General features: G+C 48.9%; 1 protein-coding gene across 1 annotated transcript in view; it reads left to right on the plus strand.

Annotated features, from left to right (window-relative positions):
• Nucleotides 1-944: 944 nt before the first annotated feature.
• LRFN2 (leucine rich repeat and fibronectin type III domain containing 2) overlaps nt 945-17,071 on the plus strand; it is a 39,262-nt gene continuing 23,135 nt past the window's right edge. The window contains exon 1 of the mRNA XM_045813716.2: nt 945-2,344. Coding sequence (XP_045669672.2) covers nt 945-2,344 — 1,400 coding nt within the window. The remainder of the gene's footprint in view (nt 2,345-17,071) is intronic.

The following is a 17,071-nucleotide window of genomic DNA, read 5'->3' on the forward strand; positions in this document are numbered from 1 at the left end:
GTAGGTGAAATAAATATACAGTAAGGTCGATCCTGATGAATTCCCAGGAGAAAACACAAAGCAGGAAAGAGGGATAGGCACAGTCGGGGCGGGGCCTCAGCGAGAAGGTGACTTCTGAGTGAACACCTGAAGGAGAGGAGGCTCTGTATACATGGAGAAGCCCTTCCCGGGAAGGGTGCTCCCAGAGCCCAAATGAGATGATGTACATAAAGGTCTGGGCAGAGGACCCAGCACATACTAGGGTACTCCGAGGAACTTCATGCCTTTGCTTCCAGCCTCACCCCTTCTTCACTTCCGAACTCCCAAAGGTTCATTCGCTGTATAGATTCTCAATGGGGAAACTTACTACAACCAGTTCCCCAATAACGCTGGCATCTCCAGGGGCCAGCTCTCTCCTTGTCCACGTCCTTGTTCCTAAGGAATGCTGGTCCAGTTTGATTTCATGCCAAGTCGAAACCAATTAAGAAGATAAAAGTGCTTCAAAATACATCCAGAACACACTTTTCAAATCTGATGATTATTAGATGAACCACTGGTATGGAATCATCCATGCATTCATTCAGCACATTTATGGAGCCCCTACTGTGTTCCAGGCACTGTGCTAGATATGTGGGATACAGCAATTAACAAAAGACAAAAGTACCTTCCATTGTGGAGCTGACATTGTAGTGGGGGAGATAGGAAGTATACCATAAACATAGTTAATAAGCAAATTAAATAGTCTGTTCGAAAGTGATAAGGGCTAGGGGAAAAAAGGGGGAATTCTATTAGAGGGATTGATTGGTGGAAGAGATTGGACTCACAAGAGCACAGGCCATTCTCTGCTGCTCCGTAAGGCGGGGGTTAGGGTGACAGATGAAGCCCTGGAGGGCATTAGGAAGTTGCCTCTTGACCCTGATCTTGTGTCCCTCCCTTCCAGGCACCGCGGCCTGAGGGACCAGACCATGGAGACCCTGCTTGGTGGCCTGCTGGCGTTTGGCATGGCGTTTGCTGTGGTCGACGCCTGCCCCAAGTACTGCGTCTGCCAGAACCTGTCTGAGTCACTGGGGACCCTCTGCCCTTCCAAGGGGCTGCTCTTCGTGCCCCCTGACATCGACCGGCGGACAGTGGAGCTGCGTCTGGGCGGCAACTTCATCATCCACATCGGCCGCCAGGACTTCGCCAACATGACGGGGCTGGTGGACCTGACCCTGTCGAGGAACACCATCAGCCACATCCAGCCATTCTCCTTCCTGGACCTCGAGAGCCTCCGCTCCCTGCACCTGGACAGCAACCGGCTGCCCAGCCTTGGGGAGGACACCTTGCGGGGCCTGGTCAATCTGCAGCATCTCATCGTAAACAATAACCAGCTGGGGGGCATTGCTGACGAGGCCTTCGAGGACTTCCTGCTCACGCTGGAGGACCTGGACCTCTCCTACAACAACCTCCACGGCCTGCCCTGGGGCTCCGTGCGGCGCATGGTCAACCTCCACCAGCTGAGCCTGGACCACAACCTGCTGGACCACATCGCGGAGGGCACCTTTGCCGACCTGCAGAAACTGGCTCGCCTTGACCTCACCTCCAACCGGCTGCAGAAGCTGCCGCCGGACCCCATCTTTGCCCGCTCCCAGGCCTCCGCCCTGACTGCCACGCCCTTTGCTCCACCCTTGTCCTTTAGTTTTGGGGGGAACCCGTTGCACTGCAACTGTGAGCTGCTCTGGCTGAGGAGGCTCGAGCGGGACGATGACCTGGAGACCTGCGGCTCCCCGGGGGGCCTCAAGGGCCGCTACTTCTGGCACGTGCGCGAGGAGGAGTTTGTGTGCGAGCCACCTCTCATCACCCAGCACACGCACAAGCTGCTGGTTCTGGAGGGCCAGGCGGCCACGCTCAAGTGCAAGGCCATCGGGGACCCCAGCCCCCTCATCCACTGGGTGGCCCCCGATGACCGCCTGGTGGGGAACTCCTCAAGGACCGCCGTGTACGACAACGGCACCCTGGACATCCTCATCACCACGTCTCAGGACAGCGGCGCCTTCACCTGCATCGCCGCCAACGCCGCCGGGGAGGCCACGGCCATGGTGGAGGTCTCCGTCGTCCAGCTGCCACACCTCAGCAACAGCACCAGCCGCACCGCTCCCCCCAAGTCCCGCCTCTCGGACATCACAGGCTCCAGCAAGACCGGCCGAGGAAGCGGAGGCAGTGGGGGGGGCGAGCCTCCCAAAAGCCCCCCGGAACGCGCTGTGCTTGTGTCCGACGTGACGACCACCTCGGCCCTGGTCAAGTGGTCGGTCAGCAAGTCGGCACCCCGCGTGAAGATGTACCAGCTGCAGTACAACTGCTCCGACGATGAGGTACTGATTTACAGGTGAGCGGGGCTGGGGAGGGGCCTGGCGGGGGCAGGGGAGGGGCCGGGGAGGGCTCCCCACGGCTCCGCTCCTGCGTCTTCTCCCCAGAGGTGCCTGGGGAGTCGTGGGGCGATCTCTGCCCTCCGTGCAGGGAAGAGGACGTAGAGAGCACACCCGCTGAAGTGTAGGGAGAAAGGAACGCTGTGGGCAGCCCCAAGAGACACGGACATAGGACCAGGCCTCCCAGGGCGTGGCTCTGGCGGTGGGCACGTGGCTACGAGCCTCTGAACCTTCTGTCTTGAGCCCCAGGTGGAGGACACACAAGAACGAGGAGCAGACCTCTTGGCCAAAGGATCTCACTCCTCCTGGGAGAAGTGACTCTGGCCTTCACCTGGACGCATATGCTGTCCTGCTTAAGGCTTTAAGGTCAGGAAGAGTAGAATTCGGACCAGGGCCCTGCCACTTGCTACTCATTTAATTCTCCGGGCCTGCCTGTTTGTCCCCATCTGTAAAATGGGGAAAATCCATATCTGACTTAGGCCAAATGTGTGACTGCAGGTAATGGAACCCAATTCAAACTGGCTGAAGAAAAGAAAAGGGAAAAGGGAGAGCTAGGGTGTTGGCTCATGTAACATAAAAGTCAGGAAGTTACTTCGGGCTCAGCGAGATCAAAGCTACCCCCCCCCCAACTGACATCCTGTGTTCTCAGAGTTTCTTACCTTCCCTAAGTTCCACTCTCTTCTGGTTGTATTCACCCCCACACAGTCTCTTCCCTCCAAGTAGCCCTAGAGGGAGGAGAGCGTCCCTTTGCCCCGTTCACAGCCGGTCCCACAGAAGCCCTGGATGACTTTTGATTGGCAAGAGCAGGTCACGGGAGCCTGGATATTAGAAGTGGGGTCATCCTGCCCCCCACGCTGAAATCTCGGGCACCAGTCTCCTTTATCTGGAAATAGAGACAATGATGTTGACCTTGTAAATTTATGGTGAGGGTCAAGGGGTCATTTCCTGGACCTGGAGGAAAAGGAGGTTAAGAGTAAAAAGCTGCAGTAGAATCGCCTTGTCATTCAGAGGGAGGAACTCATGGAGCGACAGATCCAGGCCCAGGGTCCAGGCTCCAACCCCAGATGAGTTCCCATCTCAGCCAGCCTTGATTTGCGGTAAACGTGAAGCACGTGGCCTAGAATCTCGCTGCTCAAGGAATGCCTGGTTTCTTTGGAAATCCTCTATGTTTTCTTTTATGTGTTTAGTTTATTTTGTTTTATTATTTTTTCAGAGAGAGAGAGAACTGGAGAGTGAGTTGAGGGGTGGCAGATGGAGAGGGAGAGAGAGAATCTTAGGCAGGCTCCATGCTTGGGCATTTAACCAACTGTTAAGGTGTCCCTCTTTTATGCATTTAAAATGCTTATTCTGAGAAGGGATCCCAGAGGCTTCATAGACACCTGAAGGGTCCATGGTGCAGGAGCAGTTAAGAGCATTGAGAGTTCTTCCAACTCCAATCTCAGCTGGTAAGTCTCTGGACTCGAATGTGTGAGGGAGAAGAGCTTGCAAGGAAGGCATTCATTCCCCAAACGGAGTCCCTGAGACTGAGGGGGTGCATCATGGAAACTGGTGGAAACCAGAGTACTTCCCTGGCCAGACATATGCTTGGTTTGTCTGGAAACTTCGCTTCTCAGGATGTGCAGAAAGAAGCATTAGAACCTAACTTAAATGTATGCATATATACACAGATTAAGAGATCTATAGATTTATCATTAAACCTAAATATACATGTATGTATTTTTCTAATTATAAAAGTAGTAGTCTTTGTAGAAAGTTTGGAAAGTAAAGAAAATGACAAAGAGAGGTGGCTCAGTTTGTTAAGTGTCCAACTCTTGATATAGACTCAGGTCATGATCTCAGGGTCATGAGATCAAGCCCTGCGTCCGGCTCTGCATTCAGGGCGGAGTCTGCTTGGGACTCTTTCTCCTTCTTCCTCGGCCCCTCCCCCCAATAAATAAATGAATCTTGAAAAAAAAGAAAGAAAATGACAAAGAGAGAAATAAGAATTACCTGTAATCTCACCAAAGTAAACCAGATGCATTTGGCCTCTCAGTTTTATTTCAATTCAAAACAGTATTTATGGTCAGTCTAGTTTGTGTTTCTTAATTCTTTGCACGCCACCTTACAGCTTGCTTAGTTCCCATGGTAGTCAAATATTTTTCACTTCTCTGTACCACAATTTCTGTAACCAGTCTTCTGTTGTTGAAAATTTAGATTGTTTCTCATTTTCAACATTGAAAGTAGTGCCTTGCTGGGGCATCGTACCTAAACACACCTGTGCAAGTTCAGTGATTCCCTTAGCTTCTTTTTCTAGGGGATGAATTACTGGTTTAATGAGTAAATTATAATCTTTATACATTGCATGTAAATATTCATTGACCCCCTCACCAGTGAAAGGCGACAGTGTCCATTTCGACCACACCTTCGCCAATGACTGAATATATAATTACTTCCATCTTTGCCAATTTCATATGTGAGAAATGGAATTTGTTTTAATTTGCATTTCTTTGATAACTTGTGAGGTTGACCTTTGGAAAATAAGTATATTTGTTCACTTGTGAATTTATTATATGGTCTTGACTTTGATAAAAAGTGTAAAGGTGAAATGCTACCTGCTCTGAGGTTCGCACGGGCACAGAGAGGAGGGGAGGCAGTGCAGTGGGTGATGGGGGCGGGGAGACTGTTGGTGTCCAGACAGGGGCACAGAAGGGCTTGGGGCTCAGGTCCTGACCTCACTCAAGATGCGAATTCAAACTGCTTGCATTCAGTGGCTCAGAATCTGGAGACACTAAGTTCATAAAATTAATGAAAGAATCAGAAACCTTGGCTTTAAAACAAACAAAGAAACAGAGAAAGGATAGCCTTCCTCTGAGGGAGGTCACAGGGACCAGAGGAGACAGAGCTCAGAAGGTTCTCCAAATAGTATGAGCACACAGTTCGTGTTCGAGGTACATGCATCTTTATCATTATTGTTAGTAAAAGTAATAGTAACAGGTGAGAGGAAGACCATTATCTTGTCTGCCATGCTTGGGGGAGGAAACGGAACAGCAGAGTTAAATACACAAGTCAGTCTGTAACAAGACAGAGTTCCAAAATCGTAGAGAAAAAGTTCAGAGTGAGTCTGTAACCAGATGATAGGAACAGCCATCGCGGGTCACCATCATTGCCTGCTTGCTCTGGGTCTGACCCGACGCTCTACGGGCAGTGTGCGAAGTCAAAAGGGCCGAGAGAATTAGAAAGCTCTCCCAGCCTCACAAAGCCAGAAAGAAGCAGGAGTCCGCACCTAGACTCACCCCTGTGGCCAGGCCACCCGGCGCCCTGATGGCGACTCTGGCTCGAGAGAAATAGGGCACTCCAAGAAGGAAACTGGATTTTCCTTGGTTTGGACACCTTAATGGTTAAGTGCCCTAGCATGGAGCCTGCCTAAGATTCTCTCCCTCCCTCTCCATCTGCCACCCCTCAACTCACTCTCCAAGATGAATTGTCCCCTTAAGACAGAAAAGACACTAGTGGCTGCACAGTGGCTTCTGACGTGCGCTGACTTCAGCAGGAAAGTGTACAAAACAGGGAAGAAAGGCCCATAGTGGAAGGTGAGGAGGAGCGTGCGCTGTGCGGAGAGAGCTAAAGACAGCCAAATGGGGCTTTTTAACCCGTGTCCGTAGCAAAAAGGAACCATGACAACAGCCTGCTGGTTGGGAAGGAAGTTGCAATGAGCCTAGCCAGGAGCCAGCAGGTCAGCCTGGCCATTTGTGACTTGTTCCCACACTCCCAGGAGGGAGGGCGCAAATCTGTGCTGAGAGCTTCCTTGTACCAGGCGCTATTATGTGAAGGGCTTTATGCCGACCGACTCATTTAGTTTTTACTATCCCCAGGAGGTGAGAACTATGATTGTTCCACTTTCCGTATAAGGCACTTGTCCAAGGTGTGATACAGGGGTAAGAAGCAGAGACGGAATCAGGATCCAAGCAATCCAGGAAGGGCAAGACCTGTACTATGGAGAAGGAAGGGAAGAATACGGGTCCTAGTCCCCAGGCCCCCAGGTCGCTTCCAAGACTAAAGGAACCCTAGATGGGGTTCCCGAGCTGTGGGACTGGTCCTGAGGCAGCACGGACAGAAAGAGAAGTGCCTCAGATGGGAAAAGGGCGGATATTCTGCTTTTCCAAGAATAGACCGCGTAAAGCATAGGATGCTAGGCTGGCCGTGGAGTCCCTGCCAAATTCTAGAAAGGATTTCGCAACAGATGGCAATAAGCCCTCAGAAAAGTATGCTGATTGCCAGGCCCCAGCATGGGTTCATGAGGAGAAAATCCTGCCCGGTTGCTGATCTGTGTTCAGGAAATACTGTGGGCCAGCAGCTCAGACAGGTGTGCCTCCTGTCACTCCTGAGGACAGCACCTCTCAGCCGGCACCCTCCTTGTACAACAATTCTGCATTAGATCCAACCCCCGAGCATCCCCACAGGGAAGTGGATCCGAATCTCTGGGGTGCTAAGTGCCCTTGGAAAATGTCCTAGGAGATTCCATTGGCTGTGACTCACTACCATAAACAGAGCTTATGACAGTTTTACAGGACATTTGACAAAATCTCACCCTTTGTTTGGGACAAAATGGAGAAATGTGTACCGGTGAAATGAGCTTGAAACTGGTCAAGTAGCCAGACTGATACGTTGATGTGAACATGCAAGAAAGCTTCTGCCTTGTGCCTCCTCAGCTTCTGCTCCCATTTCTGTTCTGTTTGATCCATTTTCCTCTTGTCATGGATAATGACACAGAAAACATGTATTCCCTTCCCTTTGGTTCAAGGACTCAATTGAACAAGCGCAAGGTGGGGAACATCTGGCTTGACGGGAATTTTGTGTGGCCCAGGCTCTGAGTTTTAGTTGATCTCAAGGACATTATGGCCACAAAGTGGTGGAGCTGCTAAGACTCCTATGGATTTTGGTTGTGTTAACAGAAGTAAAATGCTTAGCTCATGAGAGATTACGATTCTAACTGCTGAATCATTCAAGTTGGTCAGAGCAGAGCTGTGGAATGTCTGACACAGGATGGCACGGTCTGAAGAGTCCTTTTACCAAGTACCTTGTGTCCAGAGATCAACTGATGAGAATGGGATTCTGGAAGCTAATGGGAGATGGAGGAAGGTTACACTGGAGATGAAGCGACTCAGAAAAGAAGACTTATCTCCCTTAAATTATTCAAAGAACTTAGGAGTAGAAGAGCAGAAAACACATGCACGCATGCACACACGCCATGCACACACATACACATGCGTGCGCACACGTGTATGGAAGTAGCCATCAGCCCGTTACAAGAAAAAAGTCCAGCAACAACAGCCTTACGTACCTCTCTCATTGCTCTCCATCTGGCTGTGAACTTTGGTTTTGTATCTTTCTTCCTCTCCAGCATATGCTTTCCATGTGTACTCATCTCTGTACCCCCAGCTCCTAGTAAGTCCTGGCTCACGACAGCTACTGGGTCGACATTTGGTGAACCGAACAGAATGGAAATGAGCATCAGAGCTGTCCAACAGCATAATAAGTAAGAGCTGCCACAAAGTAGTGAGCTGCCCATGCCAGAGGGGTTCAAGCAGAACCTGGGTGACTTCGTGCCAGGGACGCTGAGTGGGCAGCCTGACTTTAAGCAGGTATGGAAACATTTGACTTACATGATCCCAGCCCTGATGGTCTCTGCTTCTGTGCAAGACCTTTATAATCCCATGGTTAAGGCAGTATTACACTCGCTAAATCCACCTGCTCTTACCAGCTGAGGCCACTCTGGCATCTTACTTCCCAGGGTTAGGGTGCCCTTTCTCATATGGGTTTGAGCCCCAGGGCCTGCGGTCACAGACAGGGACTTCGGCAGGGGCTCAGATTGCCCAATGGGAACAGGACACAAGTCATCGATAGGTCATCAGTGATGCCCATCCGGGGCCCACAGAAGCCCTGGAGAGCTGTGAGCAGTGTCTGAAAACATCGGGTTCTATTCCACATACCAGGAAGGGGAAGCAGACATAGGTAATCCCAAATCATGGATAACTCAGGATTTGAATTTGACTATGAAATAGGGTCTTGTTCTTTTATCAGATAATTAGCTCCCTAATTATTTTAATGGTTCTTGCTGACCTCCAAGGCATTTGTCTTCCCTGAGTACACTCGGCTGAGCCCCACAGGGGCCTGGCATGTTTCCCATGTGACTGGGGAGGGCCGACTCTCCCATCCCTCTGCCCCAGAGCCTGCCCTTTCAGGAAGGGGCCAGCATTAATGAGGACAGTGTCAGAGCAAGGAGGGGTCACAAGGAAGGAGGAAGGGTGGCAGGAGAGGAGTCAGAAAAAGGGGAGGCTCCCTCCTCCCTGGAGAAGGCAGCAGCCCGTCCCTGCTCAGCCTCATCCCTGGTGTGACATGGAGAATTATGTGCCCTGCATGTCATTATCAGCCCAAGTGACATTCACAAACACTTGTCTCGAAGAGTCATCAAGAACATCTGTCACCAGGCGTGGTGTTGGAACCGTCCCCAGGAGGGCCAGGGGAACAGCAAGCATGCTTCTAAAGCACAGTGTGGAATTACCCAGGATGCAGTCTCACCTTCCTCTTGCTTACTATGCTGTGGTCATCCACAGGTAGGGCAAGTGATGGATTATGAAAAGAGAGACCCCGAAGTTGGGGGAAGATAACAGCCATTCCATGCCCCACTCCCACTCTATCTGCAGGCCCTCCTTTCCATGTTGTCTTCTTCCATGAATGTCAGACATTACACCATCCCCCCATCCTGGGGAGACTGGACCACCCCACTGAGTTTTGCAGTGCTGGGGAGGGGGCATCTTCTACTGTTGCTCGGCCTTCCATCTTGGGAAAGGATAAGAGGGCCAATTCGGTCAGGTCCCACCCCATCGAGATTTTTTTTTTATAATGATTTTTTATTATATTATGTTAGTCACCATACAGTACATCCCTGGTTTCCGATGTAAGGCTCGATGATTCATTAGTTGTGTATAACACCCAGTGCACCATGCAATATGTGCCCTCCTTACTACCCATCACCGGCCTATCCCATTCCCCCACCCCCTCCCCTCTGTAGCCCTCAGTTTGTTTCTCATAGTCCATAGTCTCTCATGTTTCATTCCCCATTCTGATTACCCCCCTTTCTTTATCCCTTTCTTCCCCTACCGATCATCCTAGTTCTTATGTTCCATAGATGAGAGAAATCATATGATAGTTGTCTTTCTCTACTTGACTTATTTCACTTAGCATTATCTCCTCCAGTGCCGTCCATGTTGTAGCAAATGTTGAGAACTCGTTCTTTCTGATAGCTGAGTAATATTCCATTGTATATATGGACCACAACTTCTTAATCCAGTCATCTGTTGAAGGGCATCTCGGCTCCTTCCACGATTTAGCTATTGTGGACATTGCTGCTATGAACATTGGGGTGCATATGGCCCTTCTCTTCACTATGTCTGTATCTTTGGGGTAAACACCCAGTAGTGCAATGGCTGGATCATAGGGTAGCTCAATTTTTAACTTTTTAAGGGACCTCCACACTGTTTTCCAGAGTGGCTGTACCAACTTGCATTCCCACCAACAATGTAGGAGGGATCCCCTTTCTCCACATCCTCTCCAACAATTGTTGTTTCTTGCCTTGTCTATTTTTGCCATTCTAACTGGAGTAAGGTGGTATCTCAGTGTGGTTTTGATTTGAATTTCCTTGATGGCTAATGATTTTGAACATTTTTTCATGTGTCTGTTAGCCATTTGTATGTCATCATTGGAAAAGTGTCTGTTCATATCTTCTGCCCATTTTTTTATTTGTTTATTTGTTTCTCGTGTATTGAGTTTGAGAAGTTCTTTGCAGATCTTGGATACCAGTCCTTTATCTGTAGTGTCATTTGCAAATATCTTCTCCCATTCCGTGGGCTGCCTCTTAGTTTTTCTGACTGTTTCCTTGGCTGTGCAGAAACTTTTAATCTTGATGAAGTCCCATAAATTCATTTTATCTTTTGTTTCTCTTGCCTTTGGGGATGTATCATGAAAAAGGTTGCTTTGGCCGATGTCGTAGAGGTTGCTGCCTATGTTCTCCTCTAGAATTTTGATGGATTCCTGTCTCACATCGAGGTCTTTCATCCATTTGGAGTTTATTTTTGTGTATGGTGTGAGATAGTGGTCAAGTTTCATTCTTTTGCATGTAGCTGTCCAATTTTCCCAGCACCATTTATTGAAGAGACTGTCTTTTTTCCACTGGATGTTTTTTCCTGCTTTATCAAATATTAGTTGCCCAAAGAGCTGAGGGTCCATTTCTGGGCTCTCTATTCTGTTCCATTGGTCTATGTGTCTGTTTTTGTGCCAGTACCATGCTGTCTTTGTGATCACAGCTTTGTAGTACAGCTTGAAATCCGGCATTGTGATGCCCCCAGCTTTGTTTTTCCTTTTCAACAGTTCCTTGGAGATTCGGGGTCTTTTCTGGTTCCATACAAATTTAAGGACTATTTGTTCCAGTTCTTTGAAAAACGTTCTCGGTATTTTGATCGGGATAGCATTGGAAGTGTAGATTGCTCTGGGTAGCATGGACATTTTAACTATGTTAATTCTTCCGATCCATGAGCATGGAATATCTTTCCATCTTTTTATGTCTTCCTCAATGTCTTTTAAGAGTGATTTATAGTTTCTAGAATAAAGGTCCTTTACGTCACCCCATCGAGATCTTACCAGTCAACACTTAAGTGGAGATCTGTCTCCTCCCCATGAAAAGACAGCGATCTCCACCATGGGATGGAGGGGCATTAACTAATGAACCTGAGACTTTATGGATATGGGGAGAAACTGGTAGGGATAATTGTTCCCTAAAGGGAGGGGGAGCTCAGTCTATGCAGGGGGAGGCTTCCCCAGACACCCCAGCTTCTACTGAAATATTGATTGAGCTCCCACAGGTGAAGGAAGAAAAAGATGTAAAGGAAGAACCCAGGGTGGATGGGTCAGGGAAAGTAGTTCCCCAGCAGGTTGGCTTGCTGGTCAGAGCCAAAATCAAGATCAGCCTGCCTTGGATTTTGTAGTATTCTACATTTCTTTCACACTGTTAAATTACTGAAACCTGACATCCATAAGGTAGGGATGGACAGGACAAATATTAGGCTCATTTTATAGATGGTGAATCTAATTGTCCAATGAATTGAGTAGATTTCCCAGGATTCCAAAAAATGCAGACGGGAAAGGTGGTCTCCTATGTTCAGTGCCAAGTACCATGCTGTGGGGGCACATCTCACTAACAGCATGTGGGTTTTGGTTAAGGCTATAGACTTGGGCCAAGGAGCACAAACTGTAACTTCTCCTTCTGAGAAGGATGGGGTAAGTCACTGGGAGTCTGTTGGATTGTCTCTCTCAGCTTTAGTTGCTTCCCACGTTTTTAGGGCCTAGTAGTGTTGAGGGAAAGTGGTACAGGAGGGCCAGTGAGAACCTTGGTTCCCACTCAGAAATAGCCTCCTGGGACCAGCTAGCAGAAAATCAAGGCAAGATGAGGATTTCTGTGCGGTACCAGGTGAGCCATTGTGAAGTAACTTAGTTGCTAGAGGCATCCCAGAGGAAAATAAGTCTGGAGTCAGAAGTCCAGGGTGGCAATTAGGAAGAAGAGAAAACTCAATGACTTAAACTCATTAGTGTTTATATGTCTCTCATGTAAAGGAAGTCCAGTGGAAGAGACTTTAGGTCTAGTTTTCTGGGCAGCATGGCCACCAGGGGCCGACTCCTTCTAGCTTTCTGCTCTGCCATCTTCAGCACAGTTTTTGTCCTTAAGGTGCAAAATGGTTGCTGGAGCTCTAGCTATCACATCTCCCTTCTATACACAACAGGAAAGATGAAAAGTAGAGAGCAAGAGGGCAAATGGAAGTTCTCATAAGCCCCGGCCAATAACATCTGCTCACATCTCATTGACCACACCTTTCTGCAAGGGAGGCTGGGAAATGTAGTTTTTTAAAGCTCAGCACAATGTACACCCATTAATATAGAAAAGATAGGGAGGAAGCTAGCACTTTCAGAACCTCAGTTTTCGCCCCACCTCCACCATGTACTAGTCCTGGGACCATGAACAAATAATTTCATTACTCTCAGTCTCCATGTTCTCCTCTGTAAATGGGAACAGAGATTCCTTTCTGCATATTTCCTGGGATTGTGGTGCAGACTGAATGAGATCGAGTATTTGAAAACACATCTTTCATAGTCAAGTGTGCAGTGCTGGATACATATAAGTACTTAATGTTATTAGGAGCCTGCCTGCTTTCCCTTCTTGCCCCTCTTCTTGGCCCTCTTCTTCAAGCTGCCTCTTATGGCTCCAGTCTTCAAAGCTGTATTCCAAGAGAGCTGTAAATTTGGAAAATGATCTAACAGGGTTTTAAGAGATCAAGGTACAAGATGTAAACCCTTTCAGAAATTTTTGCAGTTCAATTGGGAAGACTCAAAGGAGTGAATCTCTAATGGTGGAATTTCAAACCCAAAGCACACTTGTGCATAGGGAAGACATTTTTCAGGGGTGCCTTCCAAGAGCATTTCAAATCATATCACTACCTTCTCATCCTTCCTTTCCTGCTCTGCACAAGAAGATGACACCACTCAGATTCAAAAACCTTCAGGGCATCTGCTCAGAGGTGACTAATTTCTCTACTTGTCATTCCCTCTTCATTCTCAAAAAGCTCTGGCTGGAGACATCTCCGAAGATAGAAATAATTAGCAGGAGTAAAGGGATTATAGTGTATATCCGGTCTGCCTTGCTTCTGAAATGTGGCTCTTGGAGAACCAGAGAACCAGCCCCTTGTTAATTTTACATACCTTTGCTTAGTCCATGGATGGAAGTGGGGATATCATTTATTTCACACCAGGAAAACACCAAAGAAGGTTCCCAGAGGGAGGGGCGCAGCTGGGAGGAATGTATGGTGCTGGGGGTCAGTGCAGGTGGTGACGGTCATCATAATGCCACCAAACCCTCATCTGACAACTTGCCCAGGTGGGTTCACAGCAGCCAGCTCCTTTCAGGAAGAACCAGAGGTGCGGAAGATGTGACCCCAAGCCCCAGGTTCCCACCTCCCCATTGTTCCCCGATCCTGGTTGCCTGCTGGAATCTTTTGGGGAGTTGTATCTTCCCTCCAAGAGATTCTGAGTCAGCTTGGGGTGGCGCCCAAGCATCAGTGTTTTTAAAGCTCGCCCGGTGACTCTGACGTGAATTCAGCGTCATGCCACATGCCCGTGAAATCAGATGTGTGGGCAGCACTGGTAGGCAGAGCTGCTATGCATCCCACGGCTGGGAGCTGGTCTCTGAACTTCCGGTAAAGGGAGAAACAAGAAGACCTTCTCATCTCACCTCTTGGAGACTTTGCTTCCTCCTTCACATTGAAATAAAAATTCCTTAGAATGGGGTTATCTCCCACATGATAAAGTACGTGCGGGAAAGTAAAGCCCCTTGCACACTTCAGTTCCTGGAGTCATTTGTTCTCGCCCGCTAGTTTGAGCCTGAGAGATGAATACCAGGTAGGACTCAGGGGCCCCAGACATGAGCTCTTGCCTTTCCTGCTCGGAGCCTCAGCGTTCCCATCTGCAGAATGGGAATAATAAAGGTGCTGCCTACCTTACTAGGTGGTAGCGAAATGGAAGATGTCAGGCGTGAACGAAGAGCATCTTCATAAAGCGCCAAGTGCTTCTAATGGCAGAGATCGGACTACAGTGCATTAATCAAATTTGGAGGGTTTTTTTTTTTTTTTTTTTGCTGTCACGTAACAGAATCCCAGCAGGAGGTAGTTCAAGGCTGGTATGGGAGTTCCATGGCCTTCAAGGACTGAGGCTCCTTCTGAAAGTCAGTGGCATAATCCTTAACACGTGGCTCATGTCTTCTGTGCTCGCTGACACTTCTGCCTGGGGACTCTCCTCCGGCAGCACAGGCTGAAGTGCAGGGGGCGGGCTGCCATCCCCAGGAGCCGCCCCAGCCTCTGACACGGGGAGTGAAGGATTCATACCCCAGCTTCCTCTTCCTTGGAGGAAGGGGGAGGAAGACAACTGAGGCATGTTCTGTGCTGCCTCCAAGAGGGTCCCAGGAGGATTGAGCCCCAATTGCCTACAGTGGTACCTTGCTCAGTGGACCACCCTCCACCTACCCCACAAGGACTTCCTTCCCCATCTCGTAACCGGACTGTCCTGGGCCCACCTCCCAGATAAACGACTGGTATCCGAATCCTTGTCTCCAAGGGAGACTTCTGGGGGGCTGAAATGTCATCAGGCACCGCCTCCTGGGTGGTTAGCCCCCAGAAGTCCCACCCAATGACTCTGCCAGAGGCTGAGAAAGGTAGTCGTTTGTTAGGCACATTGCCACCCCAGATAAAATCAGGGCTCTGCCGGGAAGCTGGGAGGGAGAGAGGATGATGGGGAGGCGTGCAACCACCGCAGGGCTGTATGAGCGAAAGCTTCGGTGTCATTAACGCTTCTTGGCACCTGCCCACACAATCCCAGAAACCAGTAGCCAACATGTAGCTGAGGCCAGCCTGGGAAAGAAGATGATCCAGGCTGTTTTTCTGCCTCTCTCTGAGTGCTCTTTTCTCATCTCTGGAGACAGTGAGACAGAGAGAAGCAAAGAGGGATGTCTTAGTTCTTGCCAATTAGGGCTATGGTCTGCCATGTGCGTACGTGATGGGAGTGGGCACCCTGTGGGGCTCAGAAGGGTTGAGGACATGAAGTCAAATTAATGCCCATCATCTTCAAAGTTGCTGAGGTGGTGGGGGGGAGGGGGGCAGAATCACACAAACCACAAACTGCAATGTGCCAGTCCAGGGAAGGCAGGGCCATGGAGACATGCAATATGGACGAATAGCTCATTAACTATTTACGAAGGGGAGCTATTTCTAGCTGGGGTGGGCTCCAGAGATGGGCTCCGACTCCTTCTGTGGCTGTGGGGCTGATGCTGTGGGTGGAAGTACTGATCCAGATGTGGGAACTGACTTCTATTGCATCCTAAAGGAGAGAAGTGTTTGGAAATTAAACATCGGGGGAACTATTAAACACTTAACCTTGTAACATGGTAATTAGTTAGTGATGGTACTAAGTTAAGCGGCTTTTCAGTGTAGTCATTAGCCACCTAGAAGGTTAAACTCTAAATGAATTGCTTGGTGAACTTTATCCAGTTAAGCTTTTTCATCAGCTAACTCAAGTGAATCCACATGCCTGGGTGGGGTGTGTTCTGGGGGGTGGGGCTTCTGGGAACAGGTGGAGTGGAGTGTAAGGTGTATCCTGGGGAATAGGTGAGATTTAGAGGGAAGAGGGGAAGGTATAGCTGCTTTAGGTGGAACCAGTAAAGACAGAGGCAGAGGCAAGAGTGATTGGTCCTGGTCAAGGACCTATAAGGGCTGCTGGTGTATTAGTCAGCTGTTGCCACAGGAATGCCGCGTGACAAACAAACTCAAAATCTAGGTGGCTTACAACCACTAACATTTCATTTTCTTATTCATGGGTCTGCAGGTTTGTTGGAGTTCAGCTGGTCTTGGCTGACCTGAGCTGGGTTGGGCTGGGCTGTGGCTTAGGTCCTCCCTACATATTTCATTCTGGATCCCACCTAGGGACAATGGCTGTTTAGAGTATGTTCTCCTGGTGAAAGCAGAAATGCAGGAGGGCAAGCCCAATAGAAGAACCAAATCCCAAGTGTGTGGTGGCATCACATGTACTAAATCCCATTGGCCAAAGCAAGTTACATGGCCAAGCCCGAAGTCGGGGGGTGGGGGGGACAAGGCATGCACTTCGCCCACCATCAGGCCACGGCAAGGCTGGGGAGGTATCATTTCTTATAGGAAAGTGAAGAAACAGGACCAACAACTCAATCTAGCACACGTGGCCTACCTAACGCAGGAGCTGTCTCTAGGACAGTTTCTCAAACATGAGCATGTCGTCTGGCATACTTGTTAGCACACAGATGCAGGACCTACTGAGTTCCTGACTCAGTTGGTCCGGAGCAGAGTCTGACAATCTGCTGTTCTAATACAATCTCCCGGGGATGCCAATACTATTACTTTGGGAACCACATTTCAAGAAGCTCTGGTCTAGGAAAATAATAGGTTTGTTTAAAGAGGTCAGCATGTTGGTGTCCTTGAATGTCACACAATACAGCTGTATTTACTGAGTCTTTACTTCCCTCCAGGAACTGTTCTAAACGCATTCTGTGTGCTCTCTTTATTGGTACATGAACCCTGTAGGTGTGGTATTGCCTTTTGACAGACCAGGACTCTGAGCCATTGCGGGTGATGTGATTTACGAAGCCCCCACAGCTTGGAGGCGGGGGAGCTGGAACCTGTAGCCAGCACTCTGCCCTTTCCTGAAAGTCAGGCTTCCTCCTGTTGACAGTGGGGAGCCAGGTCAAGTTCTAAAGGAGGGAATGACTAGTGATGGAGAAAACTCTGGATTTGGAACTGGGTGGTCTAGGCACAAACCACATTTTGACTTGCAGTAGCTAGATTTTAGGGTAGCTCAATCTGTTTGGGGGTAGACTCTCAAGACCTTAGGGTTAGAACAAGATAGGCAAAGTCCTTACATTCTTATGAGAGAGATGGACAAAAAAATTTATGTGTGTATTTGGAAGAAAAATAATTAGTATAAAGGGACACAGAATGAGGGGCTACTGCTTTATATGGGTGATCGGGGATGGCCCCTTTAAGGAGTGACATTGGAAGTGAGACCTGAATAGAGTGAGAAAAAGAGTT

Source organism: Ursus americanus, chromosome 29, assembly GCF_024610735.1.
Source record: "Ursus americanus isolate L20-20 chromosome 29, mUrsAme1.1.p, whole genome shotgun sequence".
Lineage (NCBI taxonomy): Eukaryota > Metazoa > Chordata > Mammalia > Carnivora > Ursidae > Ursus > Ursus americanus.